The 20793-nt window shown below is 42.1% G+C and overlaps 2 protein-coding genes across 2 annotated transcripts in view; both read left to right on the top strand.

Moving 5' to 3' along the window:
• The window catches only part of LOC143496611 (uncharacterized), a 35274-nt gene extending 21040 nt beyond the window's left edge, over nucleotides 1-14234 (top strand). The window contains exons 15-18 of the mRNA XM_076992791.1: nucleotides 6557-10526; nucleotides 11006-11113; nucleotides 11280-11623; nucleotides 12158-14234. Coding sequence (XP_076848906.1) covers nucleotides 6557-7101 — 545 coding nt within the window. The 3' untranslated portion in view covers nucleotides 7102-10526; nucleotides 11006-11113; nucleotides 11280-11623; nucleotides 12158-14234. The remainder of the gene's footprint in view (nucleotides 1-6556; nucleotides 10527-11005; nucleotides 11114-11279; nucleotides 11624-12157) is intronic.
• Nucleotides 26-6685, top strand: LOC143496630 (E3 SUMO-protein ligase ZBED1-like). Its single transcript, XM_076992810.1, has 2 exons — nucleotides 26-1793; nucleotides 2010-6685. The coding sequence occupies exons 1-2, from the start codon at nucleotides 174-176 to the stop codon at nucleotides 2430-2432; spliced, it is 2043 nt and encodes a 680-aa protein (XP_076848925.1). The 5' UTR covers nucleotides 26-173; the 3' UTR covers nucleotides 2433-6685.
• Nucleotides 14235-20793: the final 6559 nt, after the last annotated feature.

Raw genomic sequence — 20793 nt, 5'->3', positions numbered from 1 at the left:
GGTGTTCTTTGATTAATTAGAGTAATTCTGTTCTCCTCACAATTAGAACTCTATAGAGAGAGAAACATTAACATTGTGTGTTTGGTACATGAACTATTCCAGTATTAAAGGCTGTATTATAGGGGTGTAACGATACATCGTGGCACGATGCATCGCGATTCAAAAATGTAGCGATGTGCATCGTAGAGACTGACGATTGCGAGTGCGTTCTGTTATTTTTTTTCCATTTAAATGAATTGCATTGTTTTAACACCAGAGGGCGCCAATTGATTATATCCCTGCAAGTACGTCATGCGTCACGCTTCGTTTACAGCTTCTTCCAGTTTGCAATGGAAACAGGGGCAGGTGAATTTGAGATTGAGGATGCTCCCTCGTCTTTTAAATCCGAGGTGTGGCATCATTTTGGTTTCCCTGTTTCCCGAAACAAAAACGGTGAAAGGGTAACCGACAAAAACAAAACAATTTGCAAATACTGCAAGAAAACCATGGCCTACATAACGGCAAACACTACAAACATGATGCAGCACCTACAGCGCAACCACGGTGAAAAGCTCCGTCCACTGCCTGCGAGGAAGAAGCTACTCCAAGGCCAAACATCTCTAGAGAGTGCTTTTGCACCCCCGCTTCCCCAATCCAGTACAAGAGCGCAAGAAATAACCAGGTGCATTGGTGTTTTTATTGCAAAGGACATGAGGCCTTTTTCGGTAGTCGATAATGATGGGTTTCGACTACTTCTTAACACGCTCGAGCCCAAGTATAGCATTCCATCGCGCCCGCACTTTAGTCGCACTGTACTACCAGCTCTTTACAGTGAAACAAAGGCGAAGGTAATGCAAACTCTCAAAGAGGCAGATAGTCTAGCGCTAACAACCGACGGGTGGACTTCGAGGGCTACGCAGGGCTACATTACTATAACGGTACATGTCATCACTGGTGAGTGGAAAATTGAGAGTTTTGTCCTCCAAACACGTCCGCTTTTCGAGTCGCACACGGGGTTACACATAGCCGAGGTGTTGAAATCAGCCGTTGTGGAGTGGGAGCTCGAAAGAGCTAATCACAACATTGCTGTCGTTACGGATAACGCACGAAATATGGACGTAGCCGTGAAAGAGTCTGGGCTTGCACCACATATTAAGTGTTTTGCCCACACTTTAAATCTGGCTTCTCAAGCAGGCCTAAGTGTAAACCGCGTCAGTCGGTTGCTGGGTCGAGTGAGACGCATAGCCGCCTTCTTTCACCGAAGCGCCACGGCCACCGCCGTGTTGGCGGCTAAACAGAATCTACTGCAGCTCCCACAGCACAGACTCATCAAGGATATAATCACACGGTGGAATAGCTCTCTGGAAATGCTTGAGCGCTATCTGGAACAACAAGCAGCCGTAACGGCAGCTCTCGTTAGTACAGAGATACGTCGAAATGTCCGTGACATCAACACTTTGGACAGCTCCGACGTCAGTGACGCTGAGGATATTGTGAAACTTCTGAAACCTTTGAAAACAGCGACCACCGTGCTGTCCGATGAAAACAACCCCACAGTCTCACTCATCTTGCCGCTGAAGCACATGATTGAGCAGAGCATGGAGCCCATCGAAGAGGATTCTGCCACCGTGGCTAACATTAAGAAGGCCATACTGAAAGACATCTCGAGCAGATACACTGGGGAGCATGATTATCTACTAGAGAGCACAGCACTGGATCCTAGATTTCGAGCTCTGCCCCATGTACACCACGAGCAGCGGGAGGGTGTCTTCCATAGGATCATGAAAAAAGCAGTCCAGCTGCAATGTGAACAGGTACTTTCATTTCCTCTGTGCGCATGTGTCTAATTGTTAATGTTTCAAATGCAATGTAGGTGTATGTATAAAAACATTAATTTCTAATGTAAATAGCTAATTCTGCATCATGACTGTGAATATATAATTTTTTTTCACCTTTGCATATGTGAAAATGAGACACAACCTCAGGTTGGGTTTGGCTTAAAATATCCTCTTTTCTCTATTATGACCCAGACTGTAAAAGAAACAGAAAAGGTGGGAGCAACAATTGACCTGACAAGCACAGCACATGGAACTGTTCAGGAACAGCCACCTTTCAAGAAGACAGCACTAGAAGATCTGCTTGGGGACTGTTTTACTGAACCACCACCAGCAGCACAGACCAACAATGGGGTAGAGGCAGAAATTCAAATGTACAGAAAAGACCCTCCAATTCCACTGAGCAGCTGTCCTCTAAAGTGGTGGAAAGAAAATGCACATTTGTATCCATTGCTCTCTCCTCTAGCCAAAGCATGTCTGTCAGTGCCTGCAACTTCTGTTCCTAGTGAACGAGTATTTTCAGCAGCAGGGGACATTGTAAGCGCGCAAAGATCTCAGCTCCTCCCTGAAAATGTAGACATGTTGATTTTTCTCAAAAAAAACATGTCAGTGCCCTAGGTTAGGCTAGTTAAAGTAGAGTGTTTAAAAACTAAGCATTTGTTCAGCCTTTTAGTAGGTTATAGTACAATACTGTTGCAGTAGTATATTTTGTTGCATTAGCATAATTTAAAGATAATTCTTCATTCTTTTAATTGCAGAGAAGAGGGTTTTTTGTGTAAAAGAAAAAGTACACTTATGTTTCAGAAAAAATATAATTTGTTTTCACTTGGCTATTTAAGATGCTGAAGCCAAAGAAAAGTGTTTTGTTTACAAAATTAAACCTCTGTTTTTGGTAATTACCTTTAATTGCAAGGGGACTGAGGCCTTTTTTATGGAAATGTGCATTGTTTTACATTGTTTACACTTAATAAAAATAAATAATTTTCTTAATTTGCATTTTTAGAAAATATTGTGAGAAAATCGAATCGTGACCTCAGTATCGTGAATCGAATCGAATCGTGAGCAGAGTGTATCGTTACACCCCTACTGTATTAGTATAAACAGTGAGGGGGACGACCAGTTGACTGCTGGTCTGAGGAGAGACAGTCAGTCCATGAGGAGATCTACACCACCCACTCTCCCCCTATACACACCACCCACTCTTCACCTCTACACACCACCCACTCTTCACCTCTACACACCACCCACTCTCCACCTCTACACACCACCCACTCTCCCCTCCACACCACCCACTCTCCCCTTTACACACCACCCACACTCCACCTCTACACACCACCCACTCTCCACCTCTACACACCACCCACTCTCCACCTCTACACACCACCCACTCTCCACCTCTACACAACACCCACTCTCCCCTCTACACACCACCCACACTCCACCTCTACACACCACCCACTCTCCACCTCTACACACCACCCACTCTCCCCTCTACACACCACCCACTCTCCCCCTATACACACCACCCACTCTCCCCTCTACACACCACCCACTCTCCACCTCTACACACCACCCACTCTCCACCTCTACACAACACCCACTCTCCCCTCTACACACCGCCCACTCTCCACCTCTACACACCACCCACTCTCCACCTCTACACACCACCCACTCTCCACCTCTACACACCACCCACTCTCCACCTCTACACATTTACATTTACAGCATTTAGCAGACGCTCTTATCCAGAGCGACTTACAAAGTGCTTTGCTTCTGATCACAGAATACATCCTAGGAAATAGTACAGATTGGCCAGAATTCAAGACACCATTGAGTCAGGCTACTACTAAACTACAGGAGTCAATATCATTACCTAGTGTTTTGCAAGTTAGGCATTTGCCAAGAAGCACAAATAACCATAGACAGACATAAAATTTAAGAACACGGCAAGTGGTATCAGCTGAGTTAGTGCTCTGGTAAGAACTCAACAAACAGGTGAGTCTTCAGTCTATGCTTGAAGATAGCAATAGACTCTGCAGTCCTAGCAGCTAATGGAAGATTGTTCCACCATCTTGGAGCCAGGACAGAGAATAGTCTGGAGCTTTGTCTTCCATGAGACTTTAAACATGGAGTTTCAAGTCGAGCCAAGCTTGAGGTTCTAAGTGTTCGCTGTACAGATCGGCTTTTGACCATGGACATCATGTAGGGAGGGGCCAGTCCATTTTTGGCTTTGTAAGCAAGCATCAAGGTTTTATATCTGATGCGTGCTGCTACTGGAAGCCAGTGAAGCAGAGGAGTCACATGTGAGAACTTGGGTAGATTGAAGACCAGTCGTGCTGCAGCATTCTGAATTAGTTGTAGAGGTCTGATGACCCGTAGAGGAAGACCTGCAAGTAGGGAATTGCAGTAGTCCAGCTTAGAGATTACTAGAGACAGCACAAGTACTTGAGTAGCTTCCTGTGAAAGGAAGGGTCGTATTCTCCGTATGTTGCAGAGGAGAAATCTGCAGGATCTGGTCAGCTTTGAAACATGTGTTGAGAAGGACAACTCGTTGTCCAACGTTACACCCAGGCTTCGAGCAGTTTCTGATGGTGTTAACAAGATGTTCTCAAAGGAAACTGTGAGGTCGTTGTGTGGGTTCGGGGTTCCTGGAATGTACAGAAGCTCAGTTTTGCTAGGGTTGAGCTTCAAGTGGTGAGCAGTCATCCATGAAGCAATATCTGCCAAGCATGCAGAGATACGCCTAGAGACCTGGGTGTCAGAATGAGGGAAGGAAAGAATTAGCTGGGTGTCATCAGCATAGCAATGATAATAGAAACCATGAGACAAAATAATGTCACCAAGGGAACGAGTATATAAAGAGAAGAGAAGAGGGCCTAGGACCAAGCCTTGGGGGACTCCAGTGGAAAGTTTACATGGATTGGATGTAGATCCTCTCCATGTTACCTGATAGGAACGGTCTTCAAGATATGACTGGAGCTATTTCCAAGCAGAGCCAGTCACACCTAGGCTAGAAAGAACAGAGAGGAGGATGTTGTGGTTGACAGTGTCAAAGGCTACAGAAAGATCTAGAAGAATTAAAACTGATGATAGCTTGTTAGCCTTGGCAGCATGGAGCTTCTCGGTCACTGCTTTGAGGGCAGTTTCTGTTGAGTGCACCCATTTGAAGCCAGACTGATTAGGATCATGGAGTTGGTTCTGGGTGAGGAAGAGAGATAATTGGTCATAGACTGCTCGCTCCAGAGTTTTTGATAGAAAAGAAAGAAGTGATACCGGTCTGTAGTTGTTCATGTCAGAGGTGTCAAGTGCTGCTTTTTTCAGGATTGGTACCACCCTTGCCATCTTGAACACGGTAGGCACATCACCCACACTCCACCTCTACACACCACCCACTCTCCCCTCTGCACACCACCCACTCTCCACCTCTACACACCACCCACTCTCCACCTCTACACACCACCCACTCTCCACCTCTACACACCACCCACTCTCCACCTCTACACACCACCCACTCTCCACCTCTACACACCACCCACTCTCCCCTCTGCACACCACCCACTCTCCACCTCTACACCACCCACTCTCCACCTCTACACACCACCCACTCCCCATCACCCTGAGTCTGACCCTATAGGGCTGTATGGAGTGGGACGTGGGTCCTTAAGACTCCAGGCTAAGGGGCTTCCCACAATCCTCCATCAAGCCTCCATCCTATTAAGAGGAGTCGTAGTGTTCAGAGGAGTGTGGTTGTGAAGGTGGAGATCCTAGCAGTGCTGACAGATGGAGGTGGAGAAGGTTCTACACCCACACTGTTCCAGGACCAGGACACACCACTCCAAACACCCCAGACACAACTCCACCTCCCCACAGCCCAGAGTCCAGCTGAGCCTAAGCAGACACCCCTGCTCCAGCCTCTGTGGGTCGGCGCCCCCCCCAGGGACCAGCAGGTTCCCTGCATGTCAGCCAGGACCCTCCCTTGTCGGTTTGTCTGTACCTGTCGGTGTGTATCCCTGTCACCATCTTACCATCTGTCCCTGTCCCTGTCTGTGTCCCTGACACCATGTTTGTGTCAGTACCTGAGTTTTCCTTGGTGTTGTTGCCTCCGCATCACTGTGTTTGTCTTTCTGTCTGTCACTGTGTCTGTCTTTGTGTGTCACTGTGTCTGTCCTTGTTGTTGTGTGTGTCGCCCCCTGTTGTCCTGTGGAGGGTGTTGTAGTTGTGTCACGTCGGTGGACTCCTCCCTGGAGGATCTGCTCCTGGGGGGTCTGGACACTGTGGTTCTCGTCCTCTGGTCCTGTCCTTCAGTCTGGGGACAGTCCACTGGTGTTAGTCTCTCTGGGAGTAGCGCCCTTTGTAACAGTACTGTAACAGTATCCACCCACTAATGAGGACACACACACACACACTTCAGTACACAGACACTAATAATACACACATGCAGAGTGACACTCAGTGTAACAGTAACACTGCACTAGTTAAGTGTCACGTGTGATACTCAAATAATGAATCCAAGATATGTAGAAATTAATTAATGAATAAAACAGACACAATTTCAAGTGTCAAAACAACAAGCACACAAGTACTGCAGGGGTGTGTGGTGAACACACAACATCACCATCACTTCCCTCTTATCAACCTACTGCAGCATTTCACTCAGAGTAAAGGGCCTGCAGTCTGTAGATGTGACCTCATCACATAAACACATGAAGAACATGATGATTCATTCTGTTCTCTCTCCTCAGACCCTGTTACTCTGGACCCCAACACTGCACATCCACGCCTCCACCTGTCTAATGATCTCACTACTGTAGAACGCAGACCACAGAAATTACTGCTTCCTGATAATATAGAGAGATTTGATAAGCATGCGTGTGTCCTGGGCTCTGAGGGCTTTAACTCAGGGACACACTGCTGGGATGTTGATGTTGGAGACTGTGAACACTGGGAACTGGGTGTAATTAGAGAGTCCGAATGGAGAAAAGGAGAGGAGGTCTGGGGTTCAGTGTGGGGTCTGGGCTACAGTAAAAAGGCTGGTAAATACTGGACACGCTGCCCAGGACAGACACGTCACCTCCTCACACCTACAGAGAAACTGCAGAGGGTCAGAGTTCAACTGGACTGGGACAGGGGGAAAGTGACATTCACTGATCTTCTAACCAGTTCGCACCTGCACACTATAACACACACTTTTACTGATACTGTTTTCCCTTTATTCTATAATTACAGTTCCTCTCCTATGAGGATCTTACCAGCAAATATATCAGTAACTGTGGAACAGCAAAATTAATGTTGCCTTGAATTAATCTGCATACATGTAATAATGAACATTATATTTATAAATACACTACCGTTCAAAAGTTTGGGGTCACTTAGAAATGTTCTTATTTTTGAAAGAAAAGCAGTTTTTTTTCAATGCTAACATTAAATGCATCAAAAATACACTCTATACATTATTAATGTGGTAAATAACTATTCTAGCTGTAAACGTCTGGTTTTTAATGCAATATCTACATAGATGTATGGAGCCCCATTTCCAACAACCATCACTCCAGTGTTCTAATGGTACATTGTGTTTGCCAACTGTGTAAGGAGGCTATTGGATATTTAGAAAACCCTTGAAAACCCTTGTGCAAGTAGGTTAGCACAGCTGAAAACAGTTTTGCTGATTAGAGAAGCTATAAAACTGACCTTCCTTTGAGCTAGTTGAGAATCTGGAGCATTACAATTGTTGGTTCGAATAAACTCACAAAATGGCCAGAAAAAAAACAACTTTCAATTGGAACTCGACAGTCTATTCTTGTTCTGAGAAATGAAGTCTATTCCATGCGAGACATTGCCAAGAAACTGAAGATTTCCTACAATGGTGTGTACTACTCCCTTCAGAGGAGAGCACAGACAGGCTCTAACCAGAGTAGAAGGAGAAGTGGAAGGCCCCGCTGCACAACTGAGCAAGAAGACAAGTACATTAGAGTCTCCAGTTTGAGAAATCGACGCCTCACAGGTCCTCAACTGGCAGCTTCATTAAATAGTACCCGCAAAACGCCAGTGTCAACGTCTACAGTGAATAGGCGACTCCGGGATGCTGGCCTTCAGGGCAGAGTGGCAAAGAAAAAGCCATATCTGGCTAATAAAAGAAAAAGATTAATATGGGCAAAAGAACACAGACATTGGACAGAGGAAGATTGAAAAAAAGTGTTATGGACAGATGAATCAAAGTTTGAGGTGTTTGGATCACACAGACAAACATTTGTGAGACGCAGAACAACTGAAAAGATGCTGGAAGAGTGCCTGACACCATCTGTCAAACATGGTGGAGGTAATGTGATGGTCTGGGGTTGCTTTGGTGCTGGTAAAGTGGGAGATTTGAACAAGGTAAAAGGGATTTTGAATAAGGAAGGCTACACTGTAAAAAAAAAAATCCAAATTTTATGGAAAATAACTGTAAATATTTAATGTATTTTAACATTTTTTCCCAATTGTATACAAAACTTTGTAAAATTACAGACATTATTTGTAATTTGACAAAATGTCTTATTTTAAGTATTATGACAATAATTACAAGTTACATGCTTTTCTCCTTTTTTTACAGAAAAAATACAGTATTATTTATACGGTATTTTTCTGCTTTCTTAAATTATATACAGATTTATGTAAAATTACAGCAATTATCTGCAATTAAACATTCGGTTGATTATATAAAGCAGGGGTTGGCAACCTATGGCACGTGTGCCACCGTTGGCACGCCGAGGCATAATCACTGGCACGCGACACGCTGGACCAGCATCAGCAAAAATATATATAATGTAATATAAATTATTATATTATTGGATTATACTTTCGCGAGTGACCGTAGCGCGCGACTCCGCACGCACACCTCGCTCGAACGGCGGAGGCGTTTATACTTGGCGATCGATCGCGATATAATACTTAATTTGTGTCCATTTACACACACCCCCCCCCCTCCCTCCAACAATTTAAACTCGCCGCCATAGTGGCACACTCATTGACTGGACATGTTAAAGTTGGCACTCCATGTCTCAAACGTTGCCGACCCCTGATATAAAGGTTTATGTCTGTAAGAACAAAAAAGTTTTTTTCTCTGTTATTTTAATCAAAATCTTATTAACTTGTATTATCTAATGTCTTTTGGCACTGCTGGTTTAAACATGATTTTCAGTGTCAGAAATGAATGTGGTTTTCATAGTATTAGCTTCCATGTAGCAATACTCTTATTTTGATTGTTAGGCGTCCTCGTAATTCAGAGGATCCATTGATGTTCAGGAGAAAAATGTACACAGAACACAATATATAGGGTCCGGACATATTAATTTGCCATAGAACGTGATGGTAATTGATTTGATGAAAAAGAAAATAATTTCTGCAATTGAAAATGCTCATTTTTATGATGACTACAGAATGAGTCGTGGCTTCCTAATGTCAGTTCAGACATTAGATTTTTACATTGGCATATCTAAAGTATGTAACTGTAGTAATGGCTGTAGGAGATTTCTGTTGATTGTTCCATCTCTATTGATGTCGGTTCTCATTTTAGTTCTTGTGCAGTCAATGGCAATAGAAAATGGCAGTTTGTTTGGGTGCTGGACTTTTAAAAGAAACATTTCTAAACACTGGGTCTATACTTGAACATAACCAAGGAAATAACCGGTAACACACTGAGAAACAGATGAACTGATATACTGGGAACAACCAATTAAATATAAACGTTATCTCTAGGCTAGGGGCATAAACGTGATGTGAGCTCAACGTGTTGCTTTTAACCATCATTGGTTAATCTGACTGTCATTCAGGAAACTGGCCAATGACAACTGTTCGCGCCTCTCAGTTCATGTTTGAAAATTTCAGCGAGTATGCTGACGGTGGACATTACGGTCGGTCAGCCTACGAGCTATGGTGGCTAGCTGGCTACCTGGATTATTTTACATCTGCCTGCCAAATTATTATTTTGAGCAGATTATCATTGGATGATTCCACAAAATAAGATGGAAACGGGGCACAGAGGAAGAAAATTTAAGTGAAGCATTATTGGTGACATCAGGTAAGAAAACGTCCTTAATTTATGTAAGCCAACGTTAGCTAGTTAACTAGCTAGTTAGCCCAGTCTAAAAACACATTTCACTTGAATGTTTCATTTGATAAAGATGTAAACAATAAAATATTAATATCTAATATTTTCCGATGCATTAAAATACTTTTTCGGTCTAATTCGGTCACTGTTAAATACATAATGGGTTAAATAATGCTTTATCAAGTCTTTGTATAAGTTTCATTGAAATTTAGTTAACATAACTAGCTATGTCGCTAGATTTAGTTACTCAAATTTGATCTCGGTCTCATTTTGAATTGGTGTAATGTGAGGTGAACCTTGAAATAGTTTTTCTGAGGTAACATTAAGTCTAATTTGCTAGGAATGTCGCCGACTATTCTATCGCTAATGATTAATAGTCACATTAAATGATGTACAAATCAATGTGCTTAACAGTTCAGCTTTCTCCATATGCCTCTCATGTCCCATTTTTTAGTTGATGTCATTTCTACATTTTTAGCACTCTGGATCTGGATTTTGAGTGGCAGACATTAATGGGTTTAAAAAAAATCCGCCTCCATCACGTTCTGCAGTGGCTGAATATTGTACCGGCCGCCAATGGGCAGCGTCAAGGGGTGGAGTCTACAGGCCTCCCAGCAGGCCCTGCGGTGAGTTCCCTGTTTCCCTGGATCAGTGTTGCCAGGTTTGCGGTTTTCGCGCCAAATTGGGCTTGTTTGAAACTCCTTCCGCGGGTAAAAATTCTGGGGTTGCGGGGTGCGGTTTTTTGGGCTACTTTTGAGTTGGGCCACCACGGGAGTTACAAGTCAACAATAAGAACCCATGGCGATATAATACTTAAATAGTCTCAATTTTAACACTGTAACACTGCTTTTCCGGTCGACAATTACCCCCCCAAACAACTTAAACTCAACACCCCCCGGTCAACAACTTACACTCACCGCCACAACCCCCCTCCCTGCTCAACAACTTTGGGCTTTGGGCTAGTTTAGGCTTCTGAGGGGCGGATTTTACACTGACTTTGGGCGGGATATTTTTGTAGGACCTGGCAATATTTGTAGGACCGTTACAATATGTAATGAATATGAATAGACTTAAAACCAGTATTTTTTTGTCAAAACCTTTTCAGATTAATGGAGAAATTCCTATGCAATTAAAATTAATGTTGCAGCTGGACCGCTTCTTAGTTAAGTTAATGCAGATCTGCACTGAAGAAAGAAATAGTGAAGGAGACCAGGTATGGTTTGTGTAAAAAATAAAAACACCATTATTGGGATCATTGTGAAGATTTTGTCCATTGCATTTTAACCCTTAGGAAATCAATATGCTTTCTCATATGTTAAATATGTAAATCAAAAAAACAATATGCACCAAGGTTGGCCTACATTTTGTTTACTGTACAGAGCAAGAACGCAACACAGCCCAGAGCAAGAACACAACACAGCCCAGAGCAGGAGCGCAACACAGCCCAGAGCAGGAGCGCAACACAGCCCAGAGCAGGAGCATCACAGCCCAGAGCAGGAGCGCAACACAGCCCAGAGCAGGAGCGCAACACAGCCCAGAGCAGGAGCGCAACACAGCCCAGAGCAGGAGCGCAACACAGCCCAGAGCAGGAGCATCACAGCCCAGAGCAGGAGCACAACTCAGCTCAGAGCAGGAGCGCAACACAGCCCAGAGCAGGAGCGCAACACAGCCCAGAGCAGGAGCACTAGCTCACAGTACAAATCAATCTGGCCATTATGTTGAGGTGAGTGACTCTCCCTGCTGCACCACTACACTGGATCTTGGGGATCTGCCACCTCCTGAATCCCTCTTCACTGTTTATGTGTGTTTTCCAAGATTAAGTGCTAATTCACAGATGTCATTGTCATGATTCAAAATAACAGAGAAGTCTGATCCCTTTTTGAAATGGCTTTGCAGTTTTCATTCTTTGATGAAAACTGATGTCCAGATGTATAAGCTTAACAAAGCTGTGTAGGTTTTCAAAGGGACTCCGATAAGGTGAACGTATCACATTTTTGTCTCTTTGAAAGAGCTTTGTTAACCTGCACACTTGTACCCTAGACATCAATTGTTTTCCAAGGATGAACTTTGAGTAGTAATTTCAATATCAATAAATTTTCTACCTGCAAAGATTCAGAATCTAACCAAGTAAATGATAATTCAAAGACATGGTAAATATGGTAAATATTTCAGCTCATAAGAACTACAATATTTGTAATGTTATTGGCACAAAATTAACAGCAGCTAACTTTGGATTTTGTCTGCAACTTTTTAACAGACAGACTTCTGCTTTTCACTTCTGAGAGGCCAATGACCAGATCCTGCAGATTTCTTCTCTGCAACATACAGAGAATACAACCCTTTCTTTCACAGGAAGCTACCCAGGTGCTTGTACAGTCTCTCTTCATCTCAAAGTTGGACTACTGCGACTGCTTACTTACGGATCTTTATCTATGGGTCATCAGACCTCTACAACCGATCCAGAATGCAGCAGCATGACTGGTCTTCAATCTCCCCAAGTTCACATGTCACTCCAGTGCTGCATTCTCTTTACTGCCTTCCAGTAGCTGCATACATCAGATCTAAAACCTCGATGCTTGCTTGCAAAGCCAAAAATGGACCAACCCCTCCCTACATGATGGCCATGGTCAAAGCCCCATCCAAACCTTGAGTACTTTGAACCTCAAGTACGGCTTGGCTTAAAACGCCATGCTTAAAGTCTCACGGAAAACAAACTTCAAGACCTGTCCTGGCTCCGAGATAGTGGAATGCGCTTCCATTGTTGAACATTATAAGTTGTTCATTCATTCATTCATTCATTGGCTGTCCAGACTGCAGAGTCCTTAGCAGTCTTCAAATGTAGACTGAAGACTCATCTGTAGAACAGACTAAATCTCTAGCACTTGTCATAGTTGTTTCCGTTGTATGATATAGTACCTATGTGAATTTGCATTTCTTGTAGGTATCCATTTTAATTCCTGTAGTTTAGCAATATTCAGCCTATGTTTTTGTGTACTTCTGGGTATTTGCATTGATTTCTGTAGTTTAGTAGTATTCTGGTCCAAGGGTATCTTGAATTCTGACCTATCTATGTACTATTTAGAATTAATTCTGTGAACAGATGGCAAAGCACTTTGTAAGGCGCCCTGGATAAGAGCATCTGCTAAATGCCCTACATGTAAATGATAAGGAGTGTATCTTTCATTTCACATCAGTGTTATGTGTTTGTAGTTGTGTTCAGGCTAATGATATTGGTGATGGAGGAAGACACTGAGTACATTCCTGGAGATTTAAATGATTAAAAGTGATGATAGAGGACATTAAGGTGCTCAACACTGGTATAATATACTTTTTCATTTGTATAAAATAACTTTGCAGTTTGCATTGCACATTTGAGTTTGTCCTGGAAGTCATGAATATGGACAGGAAAAATCTGTAAAATTACGGTATTTCTCTGCAGAACTTTTTGTGCTGTCACTTTATTGAAAGTGCTTAATTGTACTAATTCAGGGAAAAGTTGTAAAATAAAGGTATTTCTCTGCAAAACTATTAGTGCTGTAACTTTATTGAAAGTGCTTAATCATAATATTTCAGGGAAAAGTTGTAAAATAATGATATTTCTCAGCAAAAATATTAGTGCTGTCACTTTATTAAAAGTGCTAAATCATAATAATCCAGGAAAAATCTGTAAAATAACAGTATTTCTCTGCAGAATGTTTAATGAATTTTTCTGTAAATTTATTGTTTTTCCACTTAATTTAAATCCGGGTTTTTCACTTTAAAATTAAAGTTTTTGTTTGGCAGCCACTGCTGCCAGTCGTTTACCGTTTTTTTAGGATTTTTTTTTTTACAGTGTATCACTCATTTTGCAACACCATGCCGTACCCTGTGGACAGCGCTTGATTGGAGCCAATTTCATCCTGCAACAGGACAATGACCCAAAGCACACCTCCAAATTATGCACAAACTATTTAGAGAAGAAGCAGGCAGCTGGTGTTTTATCGGTAATGGAGTGGCCAGCGCAGTCACCAGATCTCAAACCCATTGAGCTGTTGTGGAAGCAGCTTGACCGTATGGTACGAAAAAAGTGCCCATTAACCGAATCAAACTTGTGGGAGCGGCTTCTGGAAGCATGGGGTGAAATTTCTCCAGATTACCTCAGCAAATTAACAGCTAGAATGCCAAAGGTCTGCAATGCTGTAATTGCTGCTAAGGGAGCATTCTTTGACAAAAGCAAAGTTTAAAGTAGAAAATTATTTCAAATAAAAAAAAAACATTATTTCTACCTTGTCAATGTCTGGACTATATTTCTATTCATTTTGCAACTCATTTGATAAATAAAAGTATGAGATTTCAGGGAAAACACAAAATTGTCTAGGTGACCCCAAACTTTTGAACAGTAGTGTATATATTTTGACTATATCTTAGGAAATTCATCCATCCATCCATTATCTGAACCGCTTAATCCCACTAGTCGGGGTCACGGGGGGAGCTGGAGCCAATCCCAGCATCTCCGGGCGAAGGCAGGGTACACCATGGGCAGGTCGCCAGTCCACCGCATGGCCAACACACACGCACACACTCACACTCACACCTACAGGCAATTTAGAGTGATCAATCAACCTAACACGCATGTCTTTGGACTGTGGGAGGAAACCGGAGTACCCAGAGGAAACCCACGCAGGCACAGGGAGAACATGCAAACTCCACACAGAGCAGCCCAGACCGAGAATCGAACCCAGACCGCCTTGCTGTGAGGCGACAGTGCTAACGACCACACCACCATGCCGCCCCTTAGAAAATTCAATACATGTTTTTCCTCAAAATATTAGAATCATGACTTTGATTATTAACTATTGACTTAGTAAATATAATTTTTAAATTTCTCTTTGCCATTACATTTTTATAACCTGAATCATCATGAGTAGAGTCGGAGGAGTACTCCGAAAAGGAGGAAAGCCCTCCTCCGTCCGCGTACTCGGCCCCCACCGAGTATTATGGCGAGGAAGAAGAACGCCCTCCTCCGTCCGAGTACTTGGACGGTGAGCCGTACACGGAGGACGAGACATGCTGATACTGTTGATAATGACAGAATGCTTTGCAATGAAGAAATGCTTTGCCTACAGACGTAGATGACACGTAGATAAAGCGATTAAACCTGCTACTGAGTTTTTGCAAAATAAATATGTTTTACCATGCGACTTGCCATGTGAAGAGACATATTAACAGATTCGAACACCATATGCACTCTGTGTGCTGATAACGATGGTGTTCCCCACAGCAGGGACAAGCGAGCTCCTGTCGACAGCAGACGACACCTGCGAGTCCCGTTCAACGTTATTTGTCATTGGCTGGCTGACGTAAGGTCTTCAGGAGCTAACCGCTTAGATCTTCCCCTCAGGTGTGCCGTCCTGAGCCGCGTAGTCCCATCTGGGGTGCCAAGTAGGGGTGATGGGAGATGGGCGGGGTAAGGCAAACTGTTCCCATGCTTTGCAATGAAGAAATGCTTTCGCTAACACATGCTGATACTGTTGATAATTATAGAATGCTTTGCAATGAAGCAAGTTCGGCAAAGTCAAGGCGGGGACTGACGGTCGGAGGGGTTCGACTGGTGACGATCGGGAAGGGTCTGGTAAGACAAACTGTTCCCATGCTTTTCAATGAAGAAATGATTTCGCCGACACATGATGATACTGTTGATAATGATAGAATGCTTAGCAATGAAGAAATGCTTTGCCTATGTACATAGATGTCACACAGATAAAGTGATTAAACCTGGTACTGAGTTTCTGAAAATATATATGTTCAAATCTCCACTCTTCCGGTTCACCAGGTCCCCTAATCATTTTCGCAGGGAAAATAGGGGTCCTCGTATGTGAAGTAAAGCATGGTGTCCTGTATCCCTGCTCTCCCCTCCTGGGGAAGTGTCAACACCCCCCACAGGATGAGCAGGAGTATAGGGGTCATGGTGGGTGATCGTTGACCTTTCTTGACAGTTGTTGTGCTTGGAGTGCGGGCACGCCCAATCTGCACTCCTCCCACTCAACTGAGGCACCCTGAACACCCTCCTTTCACTCTGTAGGAGCTGGGGTGCAACCTACTCCATGCACTCTGCCTCTGTGCTCACCAGCTCTTCCTCCTTTAACTCTTCATGACCACCCAGTCCCCTGGTTTCAGGTTGTGTTGCAGACTTTCCCGTGGCTTAGGCAAGGCCTCTTACACTGACCTGTGAACTAGTGACAAGACAAAAGACAGATTTGCACAATAATTCAGCATGCATTTGGCATTTGGCGGCCTGCCAATTTTTTTAAATCAACATTTTGCTGGTCCAGTGTCAGGAGTCTTGGCTTTTAACAATATATGTATTCATGGCAACGTGTGTTTAATGTCATTTCATTTATTTAATGTAAAAAATATTAAAGTTTTGAAATGAGATCTGATTCATCTTTTGACCTACTGAGTTTAGTCATTCTTCAATCACCACTTTATTTATTTGGCTGATGTTACCGTGATTGAAACTCTTCCCCCACTCTCTGCTCTCCTGGTTTCTGCCCTTTTACACACTGTGATCATTCTGTGAACAGTTACTCCAGGAACCAGTGTCAGGTGTCTTAGCTTTTTATGACATATTCATGATAACATGCATTTAATGTAATTTCACATCTTCAAATTAAAAATATTAAGATTTTGAAATGAGAACTCATTCATATTTTGACCTACTGAGTTTAGTCATTCTTGTATGATCATTGAACACATCCTAACAGTGATCTGTTCTACAGCTGCAGTTCTCTACACTCTGACAAGACAGAGACAGCTGAGGCAGTTAGATTTGAGGTATAAAATGATGTTGGATCAGGCTAAAATCAGGTTCCTCTCTTAGGGAGTGACCTGTTCTTCATGATGCATTTGTTATTTCTCTGGTCCACCATCAATAAGGCCTTCAATAATCCTCTGAAACTGCCCATTTAAATGCGTTCACCTATCTGCCCACTGCTCAATATGCCATGTTGTGTGCTCGTATTTCTTCTTCCGAATTAATTTGTGTTCTAGATCAGCATTTCTGTGTTTTTAGTTTTCAAATGTAAGAATATGTTTCCTTACATTAGAAATGCTGACGAATTCAATAATCATGTACAAATTGCATACAATTGTAACAACTTGAAATAGAAAGGAATGCTTTCATTATATTATATTACATTATATTATGCTTTCATTATATTTAAATATTTTTTTTCTACATTCACAAAATCAGTATGGGAAACAATAACCTCTTAAATGTATGCTCCTCGTTTGTTTAATCTATCTCTTTTAAACAAAGTGCGCAGCAAACACGCATAGTGAACACAACCTTTTTGAATAAGGAACCAACTTCAGCCGCCGAATAAGGAGCTGCGAATAAGTAACCAAACGAATCTGAAAGTGCAAATAAGTAACCAAACGAATCTGAAAGTGCGAATAAGTAACCAACTTCAGCCTCGTCTCTTCGGCAACGTCCAACCTAGGCCGACCTCGCACTGGGCGGTTTTCCATGGTCCCCAATCCAGACCTTAAGCATTCTACCACTTCACATATATTCCGACATACAACAGTATTAACCTGCATGTTGGTGAAAGCTTGGATATTGCCAAGCCTGTCTAAGATTACTTCACATCTAAGCAATACATAATCTTCGTCCTGGCAATTCGCCAACCTCATAATCTCATTTGCCGTTTCTAGTAAAACGTCAGCCATGTTTCCTCCAAGTATGTCTCGCTGCAGCCTGCAGGAAGGCGGAGTTGGACATCCAACCCCGCCCACATCCAACTCCACCCTCTAATGCGCTCTCGTCTCGTCAACCCACTACTTCTTCATTCGAGAATAACTGTGTGGCACTTGAAAATATGCATAATAACTCACAAGTGTTCAAGAGACACGTCGTTGCGCTTAATTTACACATACCTCGTTTACTTTGTGTATCGTTCCACGTATGTTATTCATTATTTTTACTTATTGGGTGGCGAACGTAAAATGTTGACGGGGGGATGTAAAATGGACACAAATTAAGTATTATATCGCGATCGATTGCCAGTGGTTGGCGCCAGAGCGAACTAGTAACTCATTGAATCATATATGTAGATCAGAGGTAAATAAACTAGATTTTTTTCGGCGTGAGAAATCGGATGTGTGGCGTGAGAGCATGTGAAGACGGTCAAATGCGTGAGTTGGCAACTGCCAGAACAGGATCCGGAACTCTTTCATTTTGAAGGGTGAGTTCCGGGAACTGTCTGCCTCGATCCGGTACCTTTCAAGCCTACTAATTATAAGTTATGAAGAAATCTGTCTGCGTTGAACCAATTAATTGAACAAATAATTCTATAAAAGACATTTTTAAACACAATATCCACATTCCTAAATCACATAAGAGCTCTCCTTTTTAGCGATGCCTTTCTGTGTCTCCCCTATAAAGCTAGTTATACTTTCGTGAGTGACCAGCGTGCGACTCCGCACACCTCGTGCGCGTCACATTCTTTGCAGTGTCCTCCTGAAACGATATGTGGTAGTATAAAGAAACACCCCTCAAAAACAGGGGAATGAACATTTACCTGACGAAAATTAATGTTGCTTTGTGTTTCAGATTTGAAAAGTGCTGGAATTTAGGCTAAAGTACTTGAAAATGCACTTAAAATGCACTTCTGCACTTAAAACACTTATAAAACACATGTAAATAATTTAAAAGTAATTTATATATATACGAATTGGCTTGTTATTTTGACATTTGTGCGCCTAAGCGTTGGGTTTTGTGTGCGATCCGGTGACATTGTTGGCCTCAGTGACCCTGTGTCTCATGCTGCTGTTTGCGTTCCGGCATCGTTTGATTTACAAATTAAGCACTGGGTGTAATAGTAATGTTGGTGTTTAGTGTACTCAAGCAGCCCAGCCCACTTTCGCAAATGGCGACACACCTGAGCAACTCTAGTGATATGGCAGTGTTGTAGAGACCAAGAGTGGCACGATGAACACTATTCTGACTAATGGCTAAGCACATTATGATGTTGCCACCACACACCCCAGGGACACTGACGATGGCTCAGTGTCTTATCATGTGCCTTTCCCTGTGCCTTGTTTTAGTAAAGTTGTAAAGGAACTTTACAACCACTGCTGCTACATTAATATTTATTTTATTGCTGTACCTTTGGGTAAGAGAGTAATGTAATTTCAATAATTTGTATGTCCTGTACATATTCAGAACTGACAATTAAACAAGAAAAATCTAAAAAGATTGTACTAAGACTTAAATTATTCATGTGGGATAATAAAGAAAAACTAATTTTGGTCAATAACGTGAGTGTTTTTCTTGGCATCTGTTAAACTAATTAAAATCTGGAAGTTCTGTAAGTTCTGTTTACTGGGAGCAAAAACAGTCCGAGTTTCGAACGTAACATGGGCGTGGCTTCAGACTTGAGAAGAGGGTGGAGTTGGATGTGGGTGGGGTTGGATGTCCAACTCCGCCTTCCTGCAGGCTGCAGCGAGAGGCTTCTCTGTTGCTGTGTGCTGCCCTCTCTGGATTTCACGGGAGGTTCTGTAGTTGTAGCTCCGCCTACTGTTAATTTACATGTATTTGCATGCTGGTGAAGTTGAAAACGAAAAAGAAAAGTGGAAAATGAAAAAGAAAAGTGGAAAATGAAAAAGAAAATCACCAGCAGGTAGCGCCAGTCCTCCTTTTTTATTTTTATTTTATTTTTGTCACATATGACCCGTGCTCGAGTGAAACATTAAATTGCAAATTAAGTGATTTCATTTTATTTTTAATTTTGTCATAATATTTTCACACATGTATGGAAAAAGAAATGGCAAAACGGTGTTTTCATTTCAGTTTTATTATTGGCAGGATTTACCTCCCATATATGATGAGGACAGGGAAGTAAAACAGGTTATTATTGTGAAGAGCGCCACAAATGTGGCTCTGACTGGGGATCACTGGACCTCTGTTAGCATCAAGAATTATCTTGGTGTGACAGCTCATATTATAGATGATGAATGGAAGATCCAGTCATTTGCTTTGAGCATGCAGAAGACCACTTCTAGGCACTATGGAGATGCCTGTGGCAGAGGCATGGGAAATTAAAGAAATTCTACCATCTAAAATAGTATTAAAAAACATCTTCTGATTTACTTCAGTTCTTATTCTTCCAATTTCCTGAGCAAAACTCCCAAAATTAAACAACATTTTTGGTCAGAATTCCCAGTGTTATGAAAACTGTTTGCTCTGTTTTCTAAAATGCGATTAATTTCGATTAATTAATTAATTACAAAGCTTCTAATTAATTCGATTAATTTTTTTAATTGCATCCCACCCCTAATTATATATGAAACATTTTAAAGTAAATATTTACATAATTATGAGAACATGACGTTGATTTTCATTGCACTATACATTCCACACATTACGATACACAGCCACTCCCACACACTATTTTAGCCCACAGGTCCTGCAGGTCCATGTTGAACATTCCTTGAACCTACAGTCATGGCCAAAAGTTTTGAGAATAATACAAATATTAATTTTTACAAAGTCTACTGCTTCAGTTTTCATAATGGCAATTTGCATATACTCCAGAATGTTATAAAAAGTGATCAGCTTAACAGCAATTAATTGAAAACGACCAATTTTAACTATTGTTTTGACAAAGCAGCAGTTTGTTTAAGAACAAACCTAAACATAATAAAAAGCACTAATAGAAAATAACAATAAGAAAATAAAAAAATACATTAAAAAAATTATAAAGCGATTATGTTGGTCTTTTTAGTGAAGAGTTCTGACCGAATCCCACTGGGCATTCGCTCATGAAGTGCATCTCTCTCTCTCTCTCTCTCTCTCTCTCAACTCGCAAAACGTCAAATGTCTAATCTTTTTAGCGTTTGCTTTAATATACT

Source organism: Brachyhypopomus gauderio, unplaced genomic scaffold (genome assembly GCF_052324685.1).
Source record: "Brachyhypopomus gauderio isolate BG-103 unplaced genomic scaffold, BGAUD_0.2 sc97, whole genome shotgun sequence".
Taxonomy (NCBI): Eukaryota; Metazoa; Chordata; class Actinopteri; order Gymnotiformes; family Hypopomidae; genus Brachyhypopomus; species Brachyhypopomus gauderio.
Note: the sequence above shows the minus strand (reverse complement) of the source record. Positions and strands in the feature narration are given on the sequence as shown.

Excerpts from the sequence above, each read along its gene's own strand:
- LOC143496630 (XM_076992810.1), top strand. The coding sequence starts at position 174 with ATGTGCATCGTAGAGACTGACGATTGCGAGTGCGTTCTGTTATTTTTT. Across the intron at positions 1,794-2,009 it reads TCCAGCTGCAATGTGAACAG|ACTGTAAAAGAAACAGAAAA; the intron begins GTACTTTCATTT and ends ATTATGACCCAG.